We start from the raw sequence: 23,727 nt of genomic DNA on the forward strand, positions 1-23,727 counted from the left end.
GGTGTTTTGACTACTGCCCCCCCTGGGGGTCCCAGTATCTCTAGGACAGTTATTCTTAGGAACTCACAGCAGACCCGCCCTCACCCAGCAGGCAGGTTCAAGTCCTCTGAATGCTGCTCTTCTGCATCTGGGTCATCTCAGATGTTACAAATGACTTGCCACGGCCTCCCCCACCCCAGCCTGGCCGAAACCCCACCTGGCTAACTTCTCTGGGAAAATTCTTCTTGCATAAATAGTGCCAGGATAGCATTGAGGGGTTTGAATTAGATTTTTTCCAGTTGATTCTAAATAATGTTGAATCTCTTATTTTAAAAAATTTAATGACTTCTATTTAAAAATTTTCTTTTGTTTTCATTTTTTCATCTTAGAAGAATGAAGGATAGAAATACAAGAAAAGAAATGGACCAGAAACTCAGCACCTCATCAAAAAGAGATGTCCATACAGACACTATCTGTTGGGGACACAGACAAATCATTCTGGGAGGAGGGACGGATTTCTAAAATGAGCTGGGAATGTGAGAGTGAAGGAGCCTATGACTAAGGCGTTGAGGCCCTGGCCTGCAAAAAGTCAAGGCCCTTACATCTGGTGATCACATGTAGTCCCTGACAATGCACAGGGCAGGACTCCCCTACCATGGGTCTCTCTGCCCTATGAGGGAGTAGATGACCCTGGCAGGCAGAGGTGGACATGGGGATTGTGTTTGGAGCTCTCAGCTCCCATAGAACCCCAAACCAGGTAGATGCAGGGAGCGAGGAAGCTGTTTCAGGCTACTTCAATCAGATGTGTTCTCAATTGTGAGAGCGGTCAGCTCCCAGGATGGGGGTTCAGTGGGGCTGGTTATCAGGCAGTGGGCTTAAGCTTCCCAGAAAGAAAGCAGGACAGACACAGAAGGGGACAGAGAAATAGACCTCACACGGTGTGTTGTTTGAGGTTAAAGTTTCAAAAGAGAAGGATGAGTTTTTGTTCTGATTTTGACATTTTGATGGCTCAAATGTGACCCCCCTGGTGAAAGATGGTCAGTGCCCCAAGTTCTCTCTGCTCCCCGTGGAGGCCACTGGAGGTCTACACATCATCCATCGCCAGTGCCCCCACTCCTTGCTACTGCAGCAGCAGCCCTGTTTCCACAAAGATTCACTGTGGCAAACACTGACACACTCACAGCTTCACTCAGGAAGCTCAAGTTCGTGTCCTGCTCTTCCTTGCTGGAGGTGGACAGATTTTTCCTTTTCACCTGTTGCTGGGGAACATTGCTCTCTGGGGAACTCAGGGGACGACACTGTAAACACGACTTCCTGGCATGATGGTGGCAAGGCTGTATGTTTGAGTCACTGCCTGGGGACAGTGCTGAGGTAGGTTGGGGCGGGCTACTGTCCACCGACTTTGTGGGACTCACACCGCTGATGGAGGAGTACCCTGAGGTCATAACGTCCTTGCCTAGTTCTCTGCTGCTGCAGAGAGGGGCCTCAGGTCCTGGGGCTAGAGGTGTCTGGGTGCTTGTCACCATGGCATGCAGGTCCTGATATCCTTCATCCTCCAGGCAGGCCTCCTCATCGCTCGATTCCTGGCAGCAGTGCTGTTCTGGGTTGAGGTACACCACGGTGACATCGAGGATGCCGCTGGGAGCTGTCACTACGGGAGAAGTCAGGCCAGACTGAGCACTGGGACAACCCGGTCCAGTTGGGACCCCAGGGGCCCAGGGTCCAGCTCTCACCCAGCTCTCGGCTACATATCCTGGACCTTGCTAGACAGTCCCCTGTACTGATCTCCTTCTGGTTAAGTGACTCCTTTAAATTTGGAGTGGCACCCAACAGGACTTAGGGGACAATAAGAAGTGACAACTTGAATGGACACAAAAGCAAGCAATTGGAAAATTGACAGAAACTCCTTGAACTGGGCTTTCTGTGCTGCCTGAGTACATGGGCACAGAGTCTCCTGCAGTCTCCTCCTTTGGAGGAGTGTGAGGCACAGAGACTAAGAGGGCAGTGGGGGGACACCTCACATAATCTTCTAGAATGATCTTATTGTGAATTCCAGACAGGGTCTCTTCCTCTTCCCCTGCCCTTGTGAGGCTCTTCCATAAACACAGGCCTGGCTGGAGCCTGACACACATTTGGCCTAAATCCTGCCCTCTCCCCTCTGCCACCTGCTGTGGTGTCCTAGGACTTCTGCTCTCTTACTTCCATGTCTGGACACGCTCTCCTGCAGGTAATGCCAGGGGCCCTCAGTGAGAACTATCCTTCTGCCTGCTGGCCCCTTTGGCACAGCCCCTGGGTGGCTTTGTGGCCATGGGACTCACCATCGCCCTCTTTCTCGCCCTCACTCTCCTGGTCGCCCTCGTAGCCAGAGCAGTAGTCCAGGTTCCAGTCTAGGAAGCTGCCGAGTAGTGTCTCCTCCTGGCTGGACAGCTCTGCAGTGGGCGTGGTGACGAAACTGCCCCTGTCCTCCTGGAGGCTGTTCTCCCGCTTCCTACAAGGGGTTGGGGGGGGGCGGGGAGCAGAAACCAGTCACAGGCAGCATCATTAGGTCCTTGACACCTGCCACCCTGCTCCTGTGTGCTGTGATAGAGATGACACAGCTGCCCAGTGCCTGCCCTTCAAGTCCCAGAGGCAAGATTGGAGGCACAGTGAGAATCCTGGCTCATCTGGACTTTGCAGAATCAATAAGAGTTCTTCAGGTGGGTGAGGCAGGGAAGGGAAGTTATTCTAGGTGGGACAGCCAGGAGATTGAGATGGGAGAGACAGAAGTAAATGGGATACACACAGGAAATAAGGGTGGAGATGAGGGTGAGCAAGGGAGGATCTGAGCACACTATTTAGGTATAGCTAGAGTGCAGGAAGTGACAGCAACACTGTGGAGTAGAGGGCCCAGGGTAATGTGACAGATGGCAGGGCCAGAACCTGAGATGGGCTCAACCTGTGCTCAAGCCCATCTTTCCTCATAGGGTACCAGTCAAAGCAAGAGGGACGGGCATGTTGGAGGGAGGACAGGGTTGCAGACAGTGCAGCTCAGGCCCAGGGGGCCAAGGCCTAGATTCAACTGGACTTCAGTTTTCATGGGATCTGTTCCTTTGCCCTCTAATGCCTTAGGAGCCCCCTGTATAAAATAGTGGAGCCCCTCAAGAAGTTGCATGGGTCACGAGGGAACCCAGGCCCAGCACGTGGGAGCCAACACTGCATCACACCCTTACAGACATTGGGCTTACTAACCTCTTGGTTCTCCTTGCAGAGGGAGAGCTAAGGAAGGAGTGAATGTCCCCTGAGCTGAGGAAAGATGTGGGTTCTGGGCTCTCTTGTTTCACTCCTAGAGCTGCACACACCTGGCTATAGCTCAGCACCTGAGAGAAAGACAGAATCAGAGGGAGGTAAGAAGCCCCAAGGGGCAGACAGGGAACTGTCCTCACCCCAAACAGAGACAGTGGGGGAGGGTGGCACCTCTTCCTGGCTGATCTCTTCGTAGCGCTTGTCCTCAAACCTCTGTTTCACTGCGGTCAGAGAGACTTGTCTGTAATCCTTGGGGATGTCATCGTGGAAGCTGCAAACAGAGGGACACAGGAGAGATAGTGTAGGGGGCAGGAAGGGTTCTGGGACAGGCATTATCAGCATCACCACTCCAAGAGACTCCCATTTTTAGCTTCCCTCACTGAAGTGAGAGGGGACAACATATTTTCATAAACAGCCCACTGATGGGAGGTAAAGCAGGGTGTTGCTGTAGAAGTCTAACAGTTCCTAATAGAGTTAAACCTAGAGTCACCTATGACCCAGCAGTTCCCACCCCAGGTGTATCCCCAAGAGAAATGTGAACACGTTCACACAGAAACTTGTCCGTGATGTTCATAGCAGCACGATTCATTAGTAGCCAGAAGATGGGAATAACCCAAATGTCCAGCAGTGCATGAACGATAAACACAATGTGGTCCATCCATGCAGCAGAGTATTATTACAGTGGAAAACATGCGGGTGGAAGAGGCCAGCCACAAAAGGCCACATATTGTCTGATTCCATTTCTGTGAAATGTCCAGAACAGGCAAATTCAGAGAGACTAAAGTAGATGAGTGTTTGTCCAGAGCTGGAATGGAGGGGGAATGTGAGGTGATATGGGTAAGGAGTGCAGGGTTTTTCTTTTGAGGGTGGTCAAAATATTCTCAGATTGACTATGGTGATGGCTGCACGACTCTGAATATACTAAGAGCCTGTTGAATTGTACACATAGAAAAAAGTTTGGTCTGTAAACAAATGGTTCCAATTTACCTTGTTTAGAAAAAAGAAACTCTGGGAGGTAGGGGACAACCCAGTAACAATTTTTGGTAGCCCAGTAATCACTGCTTGCACTCCTTGTATAAACCACAGGTCAGACATGTGCTGACCTGTCACCTGCATTCCTAGTCCATCAGTTTCAAGGTTTGGGCACCACAGGAGAAAACAAGGTGGGCTGAATCCTACGTCAACCCCTGGGAAATGCTGACAGGTCCCCCCAAGGCTGGAGCACCTCAGGGAGGGTGGAGAAGAAGCAAGTGGGCCAGAGCAGAGGCTGGTAAAAAGGATCTGGGGCCATGCTAGAGTTTTCTGATCTCATCCCAGAAGGTGTAAGCAGAGGCAGCATGCTCAGAGGCTTCTACCGCAGTAATCCAGGAGGTGGCTGGGGGAGTGACCATGGGCAGACAGTGGAGACTAAGGGGTTCAGATTCCTAGATGTGCAAAGAAAGTGCATCGGCCTTCAGAGCCCCCAGGATGTAGGAACGTAGGACCAGAAATGGGCTGGCCTGAGATCTCTGCTGGAACCACTGGGGCCTCATCCACAGAGCACCAAATGCACTCTGTGAGGAGGAATGGCTCCAGGAAAAGAAGGGTTCCGGCTTAGATAAGCTGGCAGGGGAGTCTGGGGCTTTGGGATTAGAGGTGTTCTGAATCTTGGAAGTGGTTACACCTTCCAGGGACATCTGAGGATAAGCAGAAAGATGGAATTACCCAGACTCTCATGCAGGGAGAAAGGGACACTGAGGCAGTGTGGCCTGATGGAGGAAGGAGGTCATTGGAGGCAGGGACTTAAGTAGACATGCATGTGGTGGGGAAGGAGTAGGGACCAGAGTGAGGGAGCCAAAGAGCGGGAGGAAAGAGTACGAGCTGAGATGGGGAACATCTGGGCATGTGCCAGGAGGCCAGTTTGCTAGCTCCTGAGTTATATCATGTGTCTTATACTGAAATTCCTACTCCTCAGGGAGATGGTCTTGGCTTTTCTATTATGTTCTGCTGCCTGTGGAATTCAGCTCGGGTTGGAAAGAGCTACTACACACACATTTAATGTTAAAATTAAGTGAAAAAAGCAGTATGGCCTTGGAATGTTTAAATGTCAACTCTGAGACGCACAGCTCACTGCAGGAAAGGTCTGTGTGGATTAATGGCCATCCTGTGAGAGCTCCCTCCCTTCCCCCATATTTGAGGACACAGCCCCTATGGCAGAAGTAGGGTGAGAGGATCTATTTCCTTTTATAGACTCACCACTTTTGGTGAAGGCTCAAGACACAGGGTATGAGGTCTTCACAGGAGAACCCAGTGAGGTCCCACAGCCGAGTGGTCCAAGGCTGTGCTGGGGAGAAAAAAAGAAAAGCAGGAATGGTGGGCCCATTATGACACCAACTCATGCCTATAGCCTGGAGCTCAGGGTTGCAAAGACCCCCACACGCAAAGCATGCCTGCTCACTGTCATTAGTGAGGAAAATAGTACTTAAGCCAGGACCATCCCTGATCTCACCCCAGAGAATGGTTTTTAGTCCATTGTGGTGTTTCCTTCTCTAGGAGAGGTGGGCCTGCTTCTTTTCTCCCCCTCCCCACTTATATCTGAGCATCGTCTCCTGACTCCAGGAATTGCCCAGGCCCTTGGCTCAGCCTGTGCTGAGCAGCTGGCCTAGAAAGGCAGGCTCCTTACTCTGCCCGTGGGTCAGCCTTGCCAGCAGCAGGGCAGCTGCAGCCAGGTGGGCTGGGGAGTAGGCAGCCAGGCTGGTGTGCAACAGAGAGAGCTCGCAGAGGAAGCTGCACAGGTGCTGGGTTCTTGGTGCCACAGGGATCAGAGTCAGCAGGACGTCCTTGTAATCAACCACAGTGGGGACCTAGACAAAACCGGGAGGTGGATGTGGGGTCTCAGCACACAGAGAGCTCATCCACCCACTCAACAGAGCACAGGGTCTGGCATGACTGATGTTCAGGCTGGATGCCAGGGCACTCGGTGAGAAGATGCCCTCTGGGTCCAGAGGGACTTTTAGAGAAGGAAAGCTCAACACTGTGAGGCTGCCCTTAGATCCTGCCACCCCCTCATGTGACCTCCACTTTTACAAGGAATAAACAAAAGGCCACTTACTCGAATCTTGCCTTCCAGGGCAGAAATGATCTCTCCCATCATCCTCACCAGGTCTTCATACTTGTACGTGTTGTCTGTGAGCCACACAGCTTCCCGGATTGTCAAGATCTCTTTGCTGATGAACCTGGAGTATAGAGAAGAGGTCTGAGAGTTGAGCCCAATTTCTCAGTAGGGCAATCACTTTATGCTTCAATGACAGAGGGTCGGGGGGATGTCAAAGAGTGAACCTGGATGTCTGTGGCTGCAGAAGGGAACTGAAAAGGTCACATAACCCTGTCATAAGGGCTGAAAAGGAGGAGAGATTAATGACATGGACCAGTAGGAATGACTGGACTGCCTGGCACAAAAATGTTTCTGCAAAAGGCACCCATGAATGATGTGACTGGTCAGTCCTCAGAGAGTGAGGGAGGGGGGATTTGCCCTGCTTTGTGCCAGATTCTACAGTGAGTATAAATGACTTAAGTCCAGGAGGCAGTGAGCCAGCAGAACTGAGCTGGAGGTGGTCTAAATGTTTGTACACAGCAGTCTGGCCACTGGAATTTTGATTGTCCCTTAGGCAGGTGGTCACCACGTTCTCTACTCTCCACCAGAGCCAACTACCAGTGAATAAGCTGGTCCAGTAACCTGTTAAGGGTGCCTCCCCTTTCCCCTTGTAAGGACAGACCAGGGCTAAGCCTGTGACCATTCTGTCCTAAGGACTCTGCAGCTCCCACGTTTGCTGTTGGCTTGGCTAAAAGAAAGAGGAGGCATGGGGACCACAGGTACTAAAAAGATGAGAGGCAGGTGGGGACGATGAGCGCCCCATAGCTTGCTGGGAGCCATGGCAAATGCTGCCTTGAGAATATAAGTCAGGGTATCTCAACCTCTAAAAATTTTTAAAGCAATTATCAGCTTACTGCTAGTCAGTTTGTGGCCCAGTAACTTGGTCCCCAATGGCAAGAACATAATTATGCCACCTAGATCCAGGAGACAGGGACCCTGTCTGGTCAGCCCTCTCTGGTGAGGACACCTGAAATAGTGAAGGGCCCAGACAGTGTGTGGTAGTCTGCCTGCTGGCACTGAGTCGTGCTCCCTCCACCCGTGGTCATAATCCCCTGCTTCCATGACTCTCTGAAGAGATCATGCTTTCTAGGTCCAAGTGGCCGTGTGACTGAGCTTGCTGTGAAGGTACACATGGTGACCTTAGGGGTCATGGGGGTGGTGGTGGCAGATAATAAGACAGAAGTGGGTCTCCTCCGTGACCTCATGAAACAGAAAATCCATCCCAATGACATGATGAGCCTAGACCCTTGACTTCTGGGTTACTGTGCAAAATAAGTCAATCCCTGTTGTTTACAACACTGCACACAATACGCCTGTTCCTCATTCCCCCAAGCCTTGCAGACAAGGCCAGCTGGTCTGGAAAGCACTGCCCAAAGGAAATGGCAGACTGTTGGATTTAGGAAAACTGGAAAATGCAAAATGTATGGAAGGCATTGTCATTCATATTTCCACTAAAGGCAAAATTGGACAGACTGGTATTTGTTAAAGGATGGCAGATTTCAGTAAATATAAGATGGTACAGCTTGAAAAGTCAGAGCTGCCAGGGGTTCAGGCTGCCGTGTGAGGAGGATGTGCTGTCTGTGTGGTTGGAGTGGGGCCTGTAGGGAGCCACATGGGGGATGTGAGACTGACTAGGTCTCTGATGACACATACTTAAGAAATACATTCTTGCAAACCTCACTGCCAACAAGCAGTCTTTCTGTGATCTTGGCTGGAGGACAATGACCTACCCTCTTTGCTGAGTCACCCTCAGGGGCCAGGGCAAGAAGGGGTCTGGTCTGAGCCTGCCCAGGCAAGGCCACACTCTGGGTCCTGAGACCATGTGCGGGGACAAGTGGCCACCCACGCACCAAGGATCAACACTCCCTAAAATTAAAACCCCCATCTAACAAGGTGGGACACTGAAGGTTTATCTCACTGAAAAGCCAGCCTATGAACTAGGGCAGAGCCAGTGTGTTATGCGCCAGCCTGTGGGCATGAGCACGGCCATGGGGATGCTTCTCACCGGGTGCAGATGACCATGCAGGCGATGCCCAGCAGCTGGAGCCTATACCGGGGAACCAGCCTCCTCCGTAGGTACCGGTCCACACACTCCACAGTCAGGTGAAGGCATAGGCTTGTGAAGTCCTTCATGGTGGCAACTTCTACAAGCCAGTCGATTAGAATGTACCTTTGGGAAGAACACCACCCCTGAACACTAGAGTGAGCATTCATGAGTGTCCCATCTCCCATTCCAGATGGCCTGTCTGTCCCAAGGGAGTGAATCGCTCATCTGCACCACTGGTTTACCCAGGCACCGTCCCAGGCTGAGATGCCATATTCAAGGGAGTAGGGGAGCCCCACATCTCCTGACTCTGTATCTGGGAGGCAGGTGAGCTCACATATCTGTGTCCCTGCCTCCCCCAGAGAGCACCTGCAAGCACTAGAAAGCCCTGGCACACATAGGTAAGGGGCAAAATAGGGGTGGGGATGGATCACAGGACCAGAGAAAAGACTCAAAGGTGTGAGAGCTTTGGCCTCTCTGTAGCTCACCTGTGGGGTCATTTAACAAACCTTTTGCACTGGGGCAAAGAGCCAAGAACACAAGGCCTGACATAGCCGACACACATGGGGTCCTTCCTCGAGAGGGCTAAAACCTGGGGCCAGGGGCACAGGCATTGCAAGGGAATGTACATGCAATGGCAAGGATACCACAGTGTGGTAAATCCCTTTCTAAATAAAGGAGAGGGGATGCAGAGAATAAAAGAGAGAAAAACTGTGACACTGCAGGCTTCTGCAGACAGGATAGGGGTGGGCTCCTAGTCAGCCCAGACAGAAGCATCTCTTGTATGTGGAGGGGAAGAGGGAAAGATGGGGTCAGAACAGTCGACTGAAAGGAGGAGGGAAGCAATGGAGGAGGAATGGGAGGAGGAAGACAAGCCTCCATTTTCTCCCAGAAGGAAACAGGGCATGAGTGTCAGGTGTTTGAAATTTAAACCAGCCACTATAGGAACCAAAGAGGAAGCTCTCCCATACAGACTTAATAACTAAATGATCTGACTTATAAAAACAGACCAACCAAATTATATACATTAAAATGGTTAAATCTGAAACTAATATAATGTTACATATCAATACTACCTCAGTAAAAAAAGAAAAAGTTGGTAGTTGCCAACTTTTTGGAAAATGAGAAGATGTTCAAGGGCTGAAGTGATATTAATATTTCAATAATATTATTTTAGTTCTTGAAAAGGAAAAAAAGTGAAGTCTGTTATACCCAAAGCCCCCCAAAATAGCATGTCCAAAAAAAGGGGGGGGCAGACTGAGAGAGGCACAAAATGTTATCAGCATATTTCTTTCAACAGAAAAACACCTGAGAAGAGTGCGGAGGGGGGCTGCCGCCACCACCGCAGGATTGAAAAGCTAACAGCTTTGTGACATTTAATGTGGGATCAAAGGACCCCACATTATACGTCCTGCACTGTGTGTGTGAGAGATCAAGCCTCTACAGGAAAAGCTAGATTCTTCAAAAAAATAAATGTTTACTGAACTTATTATGTGACGGGCATTGCAGCCAGAGCCTGCCTGGCCATTATAAATCCAAACGTATCTGAAATCTTGTGCACAAGCTTAATGATTCACATTTTCCATTTTACTAACATGTTCTGTGATTGAGTATACAAGTGTGTTATCTCTAAACCTTGGAGGAAAATGGACCTGCAGGAAGAAGTAGGTAGTGCTGGGGTTTCAGGCTGCTGGGCACACCGAAGCTGTCCCAGAGGGCATAGCTCCCTGGGTCAGGCTGGCTTGATGGCTGTGGAGTTCCACACACCAAGCTGATGCTTATTAATGATGGCTTGTAAAGGTGATTTTTTTGGCTTCAGAAAATGGGGGTGTGAAGCCCATCATTTTAGAAAGAGGTTTAAAATGGTTTAACTTGTTCCGAGGCTTAAAAAGGAAAGTAGGAGAGAGCAGGCACTTTACAAGGGATATTTTCTCTTCAAAGCCCTGGATAACTCCAGCAGGATTTAGAAAACACACCCACACAGAAATGGCGGGATCCTAGTGGCGTTGACAACACAGAGTGCTCTGTGGCACGTGGCTTAGGTGAAAAAGAAGTGAGAGTTCCCTTTACCCCAGAGACCAGTAGTCGCTCTGCCATCCAATGAGAAGCTCTGGCTTGAACCCCTCACCTCATTGTGTCGTTGAGTCCCTTCTGCACAGAAAAAACCTCCTGCTTATTAACAGCACGGGAGGCCTGAAACAGCTGGAGGACTATCTCATTGGATGCTTTTGCTTCTAGTCCAAGCTGGTTTCCATTGGCACAGGCTTTGGCTAAAGACAGCTGAGAAGGAAAGACATGCAGAATGAGCACAAAGCGGTGGCTTTTGAGGTTTTCCATTTCTGAATGTGAAGGTCTGTTCAGAGAGAAGACACATGTATACACATTTGCCCTCCTCATGCCTTCCAAACTTTCTAGATACACTCTGGCTAAGATTTTAATTATTCTTTTTGAAATAATACATTACATGGTCAAGAATTTAAAAAAGGATAAAAGGTATATGATGGAATGTCAGTCCCCTTCCTGGTACAGGTCCTCAGCCAGTAAGTCTTTTGGCAACTTTTAAAAAAATTAAGTTTGTTTCTGTTCAACTCCAATTGTGAGGTTGTGGTTTGCACATCCTGGTTACTTCATGGGACAACTCTCAATTGTGAAAGCTTGATGCTCCAGTGGGAAGCTGAGTAACAAAGTGACAAGGAGCAGGCTGGTGGCTCAGATGACCTGCTTTTAAAATTTGGGTCTGTTATGTGGCCACTGGCAAACTGGGAGACTCTTCTATGACTCAGTTTCCCTTTTCATGAAGTGGCATCCAGCACCTACTTTGGCAGACAGATGTGAGGATTGACTGAGCTTTGCACAGGATCCACCCAGCACCCACTAAGCTCTGAAGTGGTTACCACCAACCATTTCTATACATTTCCTTTCAGATTTTTCTCTGCATTTGTAACTGTGTATATGGATTTGTGATCATGGTATATATACATCTAATGTATTCTTTGCTCACCTAACAATGATATGGTTCCTTAGGAAATAAAATATCTATAAGCATGCATCTATATCTCTGCATCTGTTCTCCCTTTTCACCTATTTTTGATGTATTTTATTATTTCGGGGAACATCTTTGTGCAGCCTTTTCAGCCCCTGCACCTTTCTGCTCATGTGGCCAGTCCACAGGAATGGCTCTGCTGAGCATTTTGCTCCTTGTGCCCAAGTCTTTTCTACATGGTAGGCCCCAGTGTTTACACCCACTAATAGGAACACTATTTTATTACATTTTTTTGCCAGCAAAAACAGCTATTGTTTAAAAGTGTGCATTTCCTGAAGTTATTAGCTATCTAGCCAAAAACACATGAGAATATATACACATATGCATGCATATACATATTTGCTAATGTGATCTCATTGAAACACATGCCCTTCTGGCCAGCAGTGACTGGAATGCTGCTGCTGTGTTCTGGCTAGTGTGTTTATTTCCTCTTTTGAAATAGAGGAAATTCATATTGATGAGTTTGAGCTTTAACTAGAACCACATTGTTGATTGTCACATGTCTTGTAAATATGCTGACTGCCTTTTTGGATATAAACATGACAGTGTTTTGTGACATGTCTACTGTTTTGTGATTTCTTTCCTAGCTTTTGAGGATAGATGATGCTCAATCAACCAAGTGGATGACCTGCTCACCAGGCCTGCTCAGCAGGTCATCCCCTTGATTGGTTGAGCTTCTACCTGCTTGGCTTTGTCTTGAAACAACAACTTTACAGTTCCAAGGAGAGTACTTAAGGAACACCTACAAGGCCCTGAGGTTTTGGTTCTCACACTGGATGACCTGGTGAGCAGGTCAAATAGTAAGAATAGGACAGCATTCCACATGCCCACCTGCTCTAAGGAGTCTTGGGTTCTGTTGCTGAGGTAGGCTTTACCTGGCAAGACAACTTTAGGGGCCAGTATGAATTTTGATAGCAGCTGCAGTCCTCAAGCACTTAGACAATAAGAGGCTGGCTTAAGGGCAATGGGCTTTGAAATGGTAGGGTGGCAATGGCCAGAGATGAAGGAAGCACTGCCAGGGGCTCCTCCTGCACACCCTGGAACTAAATTCCTGTAAGAGCCAGCTCAGTCCTAGGCCAACCTTACTGCTTCCTGAGTGAGAGCCTGGGAAGTGTAACGCCAGCTCCCACCTTACCTGGGCTTCCCAGCAGCCTTTGGCAGCATAGTCCCTGAGTTTCCGGAAGTTGTGGAGGCATCGCCCGGGATCAGACATCTGTCAATGGGAGAAAGTCACCATGATTTTATATGGTTGTGTCTCTGGAAAAACAGAGAACTTATAGGGTCCATAAATGTTCCTCCAACACCCCCAAAGGGTTCCCAGCTGTACTTTCTTCTCAGTCCTTTATCCTCCAAATGATGGTAGTAGTTTTGGGGCAGTGCTGAGAATGGCCTGCTGTGCAGCAGTTCCCAGGGGCCTAGGAGCTGTATGAGGATCCTTCCTGTTTGACTACCTCATCCAAGGGCCAATCTGGAGACTATGCCTTTGGCCAACATAACTCCGCCTCTCCCCAGACCCTGGCCCACTCACGTCTATCAGTCTGTCACTTTCCCAGAGGAGGTATGAGCTGGTCAAACATCCCTGATTAGCAGACTCTTCAAAGAGGTCACGGGCCTGCTTCTTTTTCTCTTCATCCTGGAATGAGTCCAAACAGTTCATTCTTTTCTTATTCTCTTTCTGCTAAACGATTCTACTAACCATCTTTATTTCTCTCCACACCCCTAAGTGACTGCATGCATTGCTCTTTAATAAAAATGAGTTAACTAAATCAGAATAGAAATGACTTCTTTAAAGAGACGCAATTTGACAAGCAACATGGAAAGTGAATTCATTCACAAGTTCTGCCCTCATAGATTCTGCTTTCTCCTTGACCAAGTTGGTATTTGGCTTGGCCTTAGGCCACCCAGAGGGCCAGCCATCCACACTGAACTGCCCAGATGGTGATTTCGGGGATCCCTCACCTCCCCACTAATACTCAGTATTCCTCCCTGGTACTGTCAACGCACACCTGTCACCAGAAGCCACCACCTTCCCTGAGTTTTCTGCAGAGGGGGTTCTTTAATCACAAAGCTCATTAGAGCTTTCTCAAGAGTACAGAGGTATGAATGACAAGTGGGAGAGAGTCACCAATAACCACGAAACAAGCCCCTGGTCCTATGTACACTTGGATGTTCTGCCTGGCTCCACATGGCCTCTCACAGGTGGGACTCGCTCTGGCTTTGAACCCCGGACACTCCTTTTTGTTGCTTTTCACTCCCTTTCTCATCCTTGGTGTTTATGGCTGCCAGAAAGGTGAGCAGCGTGGAAATGTGAAGCTGCTATAGTGGGATGGATAAAACTCACCTCAAAGAGACTTAGCACCTTCCCCAAGCAGTGCAGTATGGAGGCTCTGTGAGTCTAGGAAAAGGAGGAGAAAGAAGAGTGATCATCGGTGGTGAGAACATCCAGGGGCCACCCCTCCCATTTTGTGGGTCCCAGGGCCCCCGACCGTCCCTCTTTACAGAGGGTTGACTGTTTCACGGAGCCTCCATCTTGCCTTTCCAGCTGTCAGTGCGTCTGCAGTCCAGCCCTTCATCAGATTCCCCCGACCCCCAGCTTCGAGGCCTCCTGTCCTGCTGGGTCATTTCCAAACACTCCCATACCTATGCTCTTAGTTTTCTGCACCTCCACTTCCCTCAGGTCCCTGACTTTTTATGGTCCACAGTGTCTCTTCTCAAGGTTTTCTCACCTCTCAGGATCCTACGGGGCTTGAATTTCCAAGCCCAGCCTGCCCTACACGCGCCCCTTGCTAGCACTCACTCTTTGTAGCTGGCACTCCGCCTTGAGGCTCTCATGAACCACAGCCTTGCAGCAACTTCCAGACACTGACCACGGAGGGCGGATGAAGAGCCAGATGAAAGGTGTGGCACTGACATTTAGTCGCTCGGCGAGACTGAAGTAACGAGAGGCTTTCAGGCCGTTCACTTCTGCACGGGCCTCGTCAGACACAGACACTGTAGAGGCAGACAGAATGTAACTCAGGGATGTCTCAAGGACAAATGTGGAAAGTTCTCCCTGGTATTTTGTGCAAGTCTAAAACTTTAAGCCTGCTGTAGTGCAAAGCTGCTGGTATTTTAGGAGAAAAGAGCCTCCAGGACGAGGGGCTTCTCCCTTTTCTTTCCCTTTGTGAATCATGTGCCCCTGCCTGGGTCTTCCCAGCAGCCTGGATTCTGAAGGCTGGGAAGGTGTTCCCTGTGGAGATGTCATATGCCCACCCTCCCTCCTGCTGAGAACTGCTGGCAACACCCCTCACCCCTCCCCATTGACAAGTTTCTTTTGGGGGTAATGAGAATTTCCAAAATTAGACAGTGGTGATGGCTACACAACTCTTGTGACTATACTAAAAACCCACTAGGTCATATACATTAGATGGGTGAGGGTATGTGAATTACGTCTGGGAATTGCTATCTGACAAGACAGCTGGGGCAGGACTGCCATTCTTCTGAGCCTGGGGGAAGAATGCTCATTGTCTCTATTAGTCACAACAGTCTTGTCAACCAACCCTGTGAGGGACTATCTTTCAACAAGATGCCAGAAGCAGAAGAAGCATTTTTCTTCTTCTTTTAGAAGCAGAAAAATGGCTGCTATACCCAAGTCCTGTGTGTTTTGGGAACCAGGACAGGAGGGACCCCCGGCTAGTTCCTTGATGTGCAAACAGGCAGGAAGTGGGAGAAGGCCACACAAGATTCTTTCAAGGAGCACCTGACCTTGGAGTTGAAGAAATTCAGGCACCATGCTGCCTTTGGCCTGCTTGTACCTGCCTCCTGCTTGGAACCTTGGCTACCTGCCATTGTTGACAGCCTATGGAATTAGGCACGCTTTGACTGCTGCGCCAGCTCCACAGAGGAACTGCGGCTGAGGAGCCAGAGTCTGTCTACACACAGATTGTGGTGTTAACCTGACAGAGGGTGGGCAGCCTCAGGGAAGCTGGCTATAGCCCCGATTCTGAGTCTCTGCTCAGTCATTCTTTGCTGACTGAAATTAAAGGATTTATTAAAATAAGAGGCTACTCTCCCAACCTACAAAATCAAAGTTCCTCAATGGGTCCCTTCAGCAGGGCACTTCTTGGCACCAGCTTCCTAGAGGAGACAGTAAGGCAGACCACCAGACACAGCAAGAAAAGCAACTAAATTACACACACTGAGAAGGGCTCATTGTTGTTCTAAAACGTCAGCACTAAGTGGGGTGACGCCAGCCCCAGCCCTGTAAGGACTCACAGCCTTCATTGTAGAGGTAGGCGATGCCCAGCTTCACAGCAGCTTCAAAATTTCCCTTTTCAGCAGCCCTAGAACATTAGGAACATAAAATACCACAATTTTATTCCATAAAGGTTATGTTCCATCACAGCAATTGAAGCTACAATACTTATTTTCTGAATAGAACATTTTTCAGGTAATGCAGTAATATATCATTTATCCATGACATGTTACAACATGGATGAACCTTAAAAACAGGCTAAGTGAAAGAAGTCAGTCACAAAAAGGCCACATGTTGTATGAGTCCTTATATAAGATGTTCATAATCAGCATACCCAGAGACAGGAAGTGGATTAGTGGATGCCTAGGATTTGCGGGAATGCAGGTAAAATGGGGAGTGACTGCTAATTGGTACGGGGTTTCATTTTGGAGTAATGAGAATGTTCTAGATAGTATTGATGATTGCATAACTCTGTGAATATATTAAAAAATATGAAGCGGTACATTTTAAAAGGGTAAATTGTATAGTTTGTGGATTACGTCTCAGGTGGCCTGCCCGAAACCACTGGCACACTTGGACAGTGGGTACAGTCGTCGGCACACTCGGGTCCACTGGCCGCAGGGTTCACATGGACTTTGGCCCTCCCTCTGGGTCTCAACTCTGGCAGGGGGTGGGATCAGCCAGTGAATAAATTGCAATAGGATTTAAATCACATTTTTTAAAAAGATTGAATTTATTTTTAGAAAGAGGGGAAATGAGGGAGAAAAAGAGGGAGAGAAACATCGATTTGTAAGAGAAACATCAGTTGGTTGCCTCTCCCATGCCCCTAATCACAGACCTGGTCTGCAACCTAGGCATGTGCCCTGGTGGAGAATGGAACTGGGACCGTTTGGTTTGCAGGACAATGCCCAACCCACTGAGCCCTACCAATCAGGGCTATATAACACAGTTCTGAACCAAAGAAAAGAGGGCGAGGGCTGAATAAAGATTCTACACAGGTGACCTGGGTTTGAGTCACAAGGGATAGGTCACAGCCCAAGGACTATTCAGAAGCACCACTGTGAGTAATGAGAACCAGGCCTGTGCTGGTGGTGTGGATGACTGAGGACTGTGCTGGAAGTCATATGACTCATAGGGGAGGCTGACAGCCTTCAGTTGCTTCCTTGGGGGAGATAAGGCATTAGCATGGGCTACAGCAAGAGCAAAACCATTCCCAGGTCAGGCCCTGGGACATAGGCTGGAATATCAGGATTGCCTCCAAATGGGAGGAAACCAAGCTGTTCTCAGGGTAAAGGGATACCTTTCAAAGAGCTTCAGGTTCTTTGGAGAAGGCCACAGCTCTTGAAAGCTAGCACATGCCCATACACTGGCGTGGTTGTCCACCAGGTACTTCAGGTGGGAGTGTACCTGCAGAACAATGGAAATGGGGTGAGTGGGGGGGACTATTAAGGGACCTACCAGAACCCATGCCTCTGAAGCTCTTAAAGACAAAATGTATACAGATATAGAGTCTCCTCTCCCCTTACCCACCCCAGTGGCAAAGGCCCCAAGTCTCTATGTCTCAAAACAGTTGCTTTGAATAGAAAAGAGAGCCCAGAAACAAGATTCTCTGTGGCTATAACTGTGGAGACAGTGGTCCTGGAAGGGGGAATAAAGCACCTAGACTGATAAAGGGGATGATACCTCTGTAAGAGTATATACCTGCAAGGATCAGGGAAACCAAGTCTAACTGGAGCAGCTAGGACAGAAATCTGTTTTGTGCTGCTCTGCCTGGAGTCTTGCTAGTGGGAGCACAGCTGGAGCCTGGAGGTAGACAGGGGCTTTTGGAAAAGACTGACACATGTGACAGTAGCCTCAGGTAGGACCTGGAGCCTCTGCCCTGGGCAGGAGCCCTGACCATAGGACAGCAATTTAAACACTACTGTTACCACTGCCATCGGAAACTCAGCACCCACGGATATTATAACCCAATGGAGGGGGATTTTGGGAGCTGGAGAAGTAGGTTCTTGTCTTCCCACTAATTTACTATATATGCCCTGGGTTAAGTTACCCAAAATGAGGCTGCAGTTCCGATATATGTAAAATAACTCCCAGAGTCCCTTTTAGTACTGAACGTTACATGGGATTTGTCCTCAAGAATATGCTTTTATTCTTTTTAATATTATCTTATTTCTTCCATCTGAATACTAACCAGGACTGACCCTGCTTAGCTTCTGAGATCAGACAAGATCAGGTGTGTTCAGGGTAGTATGGCTGTACACATATTATCTTATTTCTTTTAAATTTTTTTAAAAATTATTTTTAAATTACAGTATTATATTAATTTCAGGCATAATATCTTGTTTCTTAAGAGATGCAAATTTTACTGCCATAAGAGTGTTTTCTCCGTTAAACATTACAATGAGTGTGCTATGGTTCAGCTTTCCTACAACCAGAACAACCTCAAGCATCTATTAACAATATCATCCTTGCTTCTCTGCCCTCTTTTATAGCCAAAGTTCTGACATTTAGAAACATGGAGCCTTGATGGTATGACCAATGACTCTAGGGCTGATACTATTTTCATCTCACAACTTACAGATCGAACTGCTAGGATGTCCCCAACAGAAAGCCATTTCAGGATATGAAAGAGCACATCTTCTGGGAGATTCAAGATGGTTAGGTTTCGGGGTCTCCTTCTTATTCTTCGCTTTGTAGGATAACAGAAACACTTGGCACACCTACAGTGGATCACTGAAGAAAAAGAATCGGAATAATCTAAGGGATGTATTGGAAAGGAGTTGTACTGATACGTACAGTTATATCTGAAGATGATTTAAAAGTTACTGTCCCCCACCCCACAAAAGGAACCAACTGGTCACATTCCTAGTCCCAAACAAAGAATAAAGGAGTGTATTATAACAGAAAACATCATCATTCATTCAAATATTCAGTAAGTATTTATGGTGAACAGCAGATAATCATTTAACTTGGCCATTGGGAAACTTCCTGTGGGAAACTTCATGATTCAGAGCCCAGATGACAACCAGGAAGGGAAAAAAGCAGCCAACGATGATGAGGTCTCTCAATGAAGCCCCCAGGACGCTTGCTGATTGATCCCTTTGCTTCTACTTGCATACATAACTAAAATGCATAATGTTCAGTAAGGATCTGTAGACGTGAACAATCTGGTGTTCAAGTCCAAACTAGGAGGGTCAAGTCCAAACTTTCCTTCGGAGGGAAGCAAAGGCTGAACTTGGAGGCCAAGCCAGTCCCCGCTCTGCCCAGTATCCTCTCTCCCCACAGAGGGTCATTCCAACTCCAGCAGCTCCTTCCTCATTCTAAGCAGAAGACTTAGAAACTCCCCGCAGGAGCCTCTCACCTACACTTTACCTGGCTTTCCATCCGATCCTCCCTTTCGTCCCGATAGGAGGGGGCTGCTCTCCTTGCAGTACCCCGCCCCTCGCCTAGCTCTTCACCTGGGTCTTCCCATCAGCAGTTAACGCGAGGCGAAAGCCAAATCTACACTCACGGCCAGTTCCCACAGATTACATGGATTTTACCACACTGTCCTCACTCCCTTGATGTAGGACAGACTCGGAAACGCTTAACCGCCACGGCGATTACCACCGAAACCACAGCTGCGCTCACAGCCCCCAACAGGTGTGCGGACCCGCGCCGGGCTTTCACGCGGACCTAGGCACCGCCTGGTATTTAAACCGCGCGCCGTGCAGGTGCCTCCGGAATCCCAGGCCGAAAGGCTCGAGTCAGCCTGCGCAGGCTCTGGCTGGCCGCCCGCCCGCCCGCCGTCGCCACCCGCACCCGGTGACCGGTGCTCACCACCGCCGCTCCCCATCTCCACCTGGACCGCCACCTCAGCCGTCGCCGCCTCAACCTAAGATGCTCCGGTCGCCCGCCAGCCCTGCGCGCACCGCCCCACGCACGCGCAGACCCGCCCCGCCGCCCGCCCTAGTTTTCAAACGCGCCCAGCACTCCCATTGGCCCGCCCCGGGGGGCGCGCGCTGTGGGTCAACAGGACTCCGTTCCCGCCCCCACTCCACTCGCCGGCTTCCAACGCCTCGGATTGGCCGCCCCAGGACGCGAATTCGAACGCGGGCGGTTAATTGGTGGAGCCCGGGAAGCGGCCCCGGGCTGGGATCCGGGCGGGGATACTAGTGGAGCGCGGTCAGGCTCCGTAGGTAGGGGTTTCTTTACTCCGAAATGGCCCGCGTTGTCCTCGGCTGTTTGGTGTTTGGGCCTCTCTGCTGACTTCAGCGTATGAGGTCCTGGCCACCGGAATCCACTGCGCGCAGTGGGTTGTCAGTGAAGGTCTGTGCGGACCGGCTGCACCTCTGGGCGCTGGGTCTTGCCCAGGGTGCTGTGCAGCTGGGGCCCCGACGGGTCAAAGCCTGTGTGGACGCAGACTAGCAGGCACCCGCGCGCGCGGCGCCCAGGCGGCCCCTGATCTCCTACCCTCCGAGGCCGCGCACCCTGCTTGTAATTCGTGCTTCTGGCGAGGAGACCCCTGGTTCGGGACCCAGCCAGACTGCATAAATTGTAATGTAGAAAGTGGAGTTGGAGATCTCGGCTTGAAAACAGCCAGCACGTTTGACCCTTTCTCTCCCAGGAACGAGGCTCATCCTGGACCCTTACTCCATACTTGCCTCAGGACAGCCTTAACCCTCTCACTCTCCCCAAGTCTGTCACTGCCATCTGGGAGACTTTTTAAGGAAAATGGCCCTGGCTGGTGTGGCTCAGTGGATTCTTATACATCACATCAATGTTTCTCTCCCTCTCTCCTTCCCTTTCCCTCTCTCTAAAAATGAATAAATAAAAATTTAAAAAGGGAAGTGCACACCTGTTTGCTTTACTGGTTACTGCCAGCCACAGCTGAACATTCTGTTCATTCTGAAGTATCAGGCACTGTCTGTCCATTTGGCTTGTCTTTCAGGAACCAACTCACATCTCACTTCTTTCCTGAGACATTCTAACAAGGAAAGAAATGCAATCTTCTGGGCCATTTGATGGAGGACAGAGTGGTTTTGCCTAGAGAAGCTAGGGAATCTGGGTCGGGTCATGACTCAGACTTCCCACAGCCTCAATCAGCTGTGATGTCCCCTTTGTCTCCCTGTCCCTCATGCTCACTGAATCTCATGGTGCCCAGGTTCTCATATCAAGGGATATGAGAATTTCAGTGGTCCCCAAAATGACAAGGGACCGAGCCCTGGAAGTTGAGGGTGGTGGAGGAGGTGAGGGTGATATGCATAGGAAGTCCAGTGGATAGAGCTGAACATGCTTGGGGCCTGCTGCCCAGATGACCCACATTGGAATTTGGGAGGAATCAGTGGAGGACCCCTCATATTTCTCATCCTTCCTCCCACCTTTGTTTCCATTGGTTACTGTTTCTCAATTTGTTACTTTGTTTTCCTCCTTCCCTGCATTGTTACTTTGTTATCGGTTTCCTCCAGGCAGAGGTGCATTCTTTCAGTGTTAGATTTTGGGAGCACCTTGAAGGCACTAATAAACTGGATCTACCAATGAGCAACTCAGTCATTCACCACTCTAACTCCCCTGTGATACTATGTCACTGAGTCCAAAACAGCATCCCTGTCCACTCAAAGTTCCTCAGCTGTACTTTGTCCTTTTTTTAATCTCCACCTGAGGATATGTTTATTGATTTTTTTTAAAAGAGAGGAAGTGGAGAGAGAAAGAGAGAGAGAGAGAGAGAGAAACATCTGTCTGTTGCCTCCTGAAGCCCCAACTGGGGATCAAACACGCAACCTAGGAATATGACCTGACAAGGGATTGAGCCTTTTTGTGTACGGAACGACGCTCCAACAAACTGAGCCACTAGGCCAAGGCTCCTCAGTCTTGTCCTTATCACTCTCATTCATTCAGCAGTAGAGTTTTCTTAATTTTCAGGAAACAAGTGTTCTCTTCTTGGTTACGCTGCAGCCACACCTTCCCCAGCCTCCACCCACTGCTCTAGCGGTAACAGCCCCTAGGGCTCAGTGTGGTGAGAAACAGAAGGTATGTGAAGAGTCCATTTTTTCCTTGGGCTTCAGGAGAGTCAGAGAATGCATTGGAAAAGTCTAGACTGTGGGGAGCTCAGGGAAGTTCCCAGTTGGAATAAGATGGCAACTGAAAGCCTGGGGTGTGGATGAGAAAGGAATTCAAGAGTAGCAGAGTGCAGAGGGGAGAGTAAGGAAACATGAAGTAGGCTGGGGACCCAAATGATCCCACTGTTCAGAGAATGGAAGAGGAACTTACAGAGGAAGCAGAGAAGGGGCCCTGTAGGAACATGAAATGGGGAGAGGTCACAAGAGGGGCTTTCATCAGAAGGCTGCAGGGGACATTGTGAAATGCCACAAGAAGTTACATAGAAAATTCAGGGAGAAACCAGTGGGTGTGGTAGCAAGAGATGTGATAGTGCTGTAGTTTGGGGTGAGTGGTAATGGGAGGTAGGAAGTGTGGGCAGAGACAGTAGATACGACTTTCCTGGAGCTTGGCTGAGAAAGGAGGGAGAGAACGACCTGCAAAGGAAGAGCTGAGGGGGCTTTTTAGAGGGGTCCAAAGTGGAGAGAGAGAAGCTACGTGATGGGGCCTGACTCAGAGGAGATCCTCGTGACAGAGGTGCACAGCCACACTCATCCACCTTCACAGGCCAGACAAGGCAATGGTCCGGAGCACACAGGGCTGGGTTCAGTGGTTCTTACACCTGAGCTGCATCAGAAGCATCTGTTAACATGGAGCTCATTTCAATGAAAATTTCTGAGCCTCATCCCAAAATTTCTGACTCAACAGGTTTGGGGTGGGGCCCATGAATCTTCATTTCTAACAAGTTCTAGATGCTGCTAATGTTGTGGTCAGCAATGTCACTTTCAGAACCTCTCTGCCTGAGTCAAATGTTGGCTCTATACCTGCTGGCCGTGGGAAGTTGCTGAAGTCTGAGTCTCAGCTCACTCTTCTGGGCCATGGCATAATGATCACACCCACCTCAAGGGTTAGAGCAGGGTCACATGCAGGTTTACCCTAACATTTTCAGGAGCTGGGACAGAGGGCAAATCCAAATATGTACCTGCTGAAAAATTGTGACTCAGGCTGCAAACTCATCAATCTGTCTCTTCTTCTGTCTTCAGAAGTATGACATCACTACAACCATGGTCACCCTCAGGCCACTGCTTCTTGAGAGGATGCAGCAAGTGTTTCTCTGAGGCTGACTCCACAGACAGGTCTCAGTGAGGCCACAGGCCACCAGGTGGGACTCGAGGAAATGATTTTCCACTGAAATGCACCTGGGTTCTCCACCATTAAGACAAGTGGCCTCAATCTGGCAGATAGCCACCTCAACCCTCTGCCCCTGCTCACTGGGACCACCAGCTGCCTCGGTAACCCTTGTAGCTGATGGCAGGCTCTGCACCCTTGGGCTAAACTGGCACTGAGAACTTCTTGTTATAGCAAGAGAGACTTTGAGGGAAGTGGTGAGGGAGGTTGGGAGGGAGGTGGGGGTGATGAGGGACGTGTTGGCTCTGCTTGCCCTTGTTTGAGGGATCCCGGGCAGCTGAAGCTCAGGGAGATGTCCTCCAGGGAGACCTGGCTGACTGAGCAGTCATCCAGCACGTACTGCCTCTTGGCCTGCTCCAGAGTGTCAAATACCTATGGAGAGGGAGGAGGCCACTGTGGGCAGTGGGCACAAGGGAGGGGAGAGGAGACAGCAGAGGGTGGAAAAAGGGAAGGCCTCTGGGGTTGTGACAAGGCCCCCAAAAGGCCCATGCCTCTTTCAGCTGCCCCCAGAGCACTCCCAACAAGTCAGCCCCATGGAATTCAGCTGTCTGCAGTCTCAAGGAAGAGGACCCTGTTCTGGAACAGTGCCAGATAGCAGAGGTCCTGGCTGGGTTCCTGGCTTGCTGTGTGATGCTGGGCATGTGGTGTTCCCTGTCTGGGCCTGCTGCCCTCTCTGTGAAATGAGGACAAGCTGATCTCCAGAGTCTCTTCCAGCTCAAACATCTTATATTCTATGAAATCCGTGTGAA

At 49.5% G+C, this 23,727-nt stretch overlaps 1 protein-coding gene across 2 annotated transcripts; it reads right to left on the reverse strand.

Annotated features, from left to right (window-relative positions):
* Positions 1 to 925: 925 nt before the first annotated feature.
* Positions 926 to 19,651, reverse strand: CCNF (cyclin F). 2 transcript variants are annotated; one of them, XM_045820765.1, is made up of 17 exons: positions 19,517 to 19,651; positions 18,294 to 18,448; positions 17,016 to 17,122; positions 15,736 to 15,803; positions 14,279 to 14,472; positions 13,823 to 13,876; positions 13,010 to 13,114; positions 12,617 to 12,694; positions 10,567 to 10,718; positions 8,400 to 8,564; positions 6,353 to 6,476; positions 5,924 to 6,104; positions 5,497 to 5,584; positions 3,433 to 3,532; positions 3,208 to 3,335; positions 2,298 to 2,467; positions 926 to 1,630 (listed from the first exon to the last, which is right to left on the reverse strand). In XM_045820765.1, exons 1-17 carry the CDS (start codon positions 19,548 to 19,550, stop codon positions 1,071 to 1,073), a joined length of 2,463 nt encoding a protein of 820 aa, XP_045676721.1. In that variant the 5' UTR covers positions 19,551 to 19,651; the 3' UTR covers positions 926 to 1,070. The 2 variants fall into 2 exon arrangements, with proteins under 2 accessions (XP_045676721.1, XP_045676722.1); XM_045820766.1 differs by having other exon boundaries at positions 19,535 to 19,627.
* Positions 19,652 to 23,727: the final 4,076 nt, after the last annotated feature.

Source organism: Phyllostomus hastatus, unplaced genomic scaffold (assembly GCF_019186645.2).
Source record: "Phyllostomus hastatus isolate PE091 unplaced genomic scaffold, TTU_PhHast_1.1 phas_scaffold_442, whole genome shotgun sequence".
NCBI lineage: Eukaryota > Metazoa > Chordata > Mammalia > Chiroptera > Phyllostomidae > Phyllostomus > Phyllostomus hastatus.